The sequence below is a fragment of the Phalaenopsis equestris genome, unplaced genomic scaffold (assembly GCF_001263595.1).
Source record: "Phalaenopsis equestris unplaced genomic scaffold, ASM126359v1 Scaffold000782, whole genome shotgun sequence".
NCBI classification, from domain to species: Eukaryota; Viridiplantae; Streptophyta; class Magnoliopsida; order Asparagales; family Orchidaceae; genus Phalaenopsis; species Phalaenopsis equestris.
Genome location: NW_018165222.1, coordinates 210,186 through 210,756, shown reverse-complemented (window position 1 = coordinate 210,756; position 571 = coordinate 210,186). Strand labels below are relative to the sequence as shown.

Genomic DNA, 571 nt, shown 5'->3' with positions numbered 1-571 from the left:
TCTTTCTCTTAGCACCAGAATCCTTTCCAGAAACACCTGAAAAATAAATTTCAAGAGGGTTATGTTTCTGACGGGACAAGAAGACTTCACTTTCCTCCAGCCTTCGCTTCTGCTCCTTCTGCAAAAAAGTCATCAAAAGTTGCGACATGAGGAAATATACTTACAATACTCTCCAATAAATGCAAATATAAAAAGAAAGGAGAGGTACAAAAGCATTCTTGTAAGTTATAATCTGCAGTTTACAACAATCGACTTCCATCTTAAGGTTGCTGAGGCGATACTCAATAGGAACAAAGCATTGCTCCACCAATTGTCTTTGACTTCCTCGAACTAACTCTGGCTGCCAGATATTTAAAGCAACAGAGGCTTGCCTGGCAAAATATGAACGTCAGAATACCCCCTAATTATTCTACAATATGGAGAAAAGGTAAGGAAGATTTACATATATACCACTAAATTCCTATGCATTTACAAATCTAACATCTAAACTAAAGTTTTTACACATAAGCCATCTCACCTATGGATGAAAAGGTACATCACTTTTTAAAAGTTAAAATAGTGGTATTTTTTG

The 571-nt window shown here is 35.9% G+C and overlaps 1 protein-coding gene across 1 annotated transcript in view; it reads right to left on the bottom strand.

The window, feature by feature from the left end:
• Nucleotides 1-571, bottom strand: part of LOC110031177 (F-box protein SKIP24) — a gene marked incomplete at its 3' end in the record, with an annotated part of 2,624 nt that continues 2,053 nt past the window's right edge. Inside the window, 2 exon segments of the mRNA XM_020734255.1 lie at nt 1-118; nt 209-371. Coding sequence (XP_020589914.1) covers nt 1-118; nt 209-371 — 281 coding nt within the window.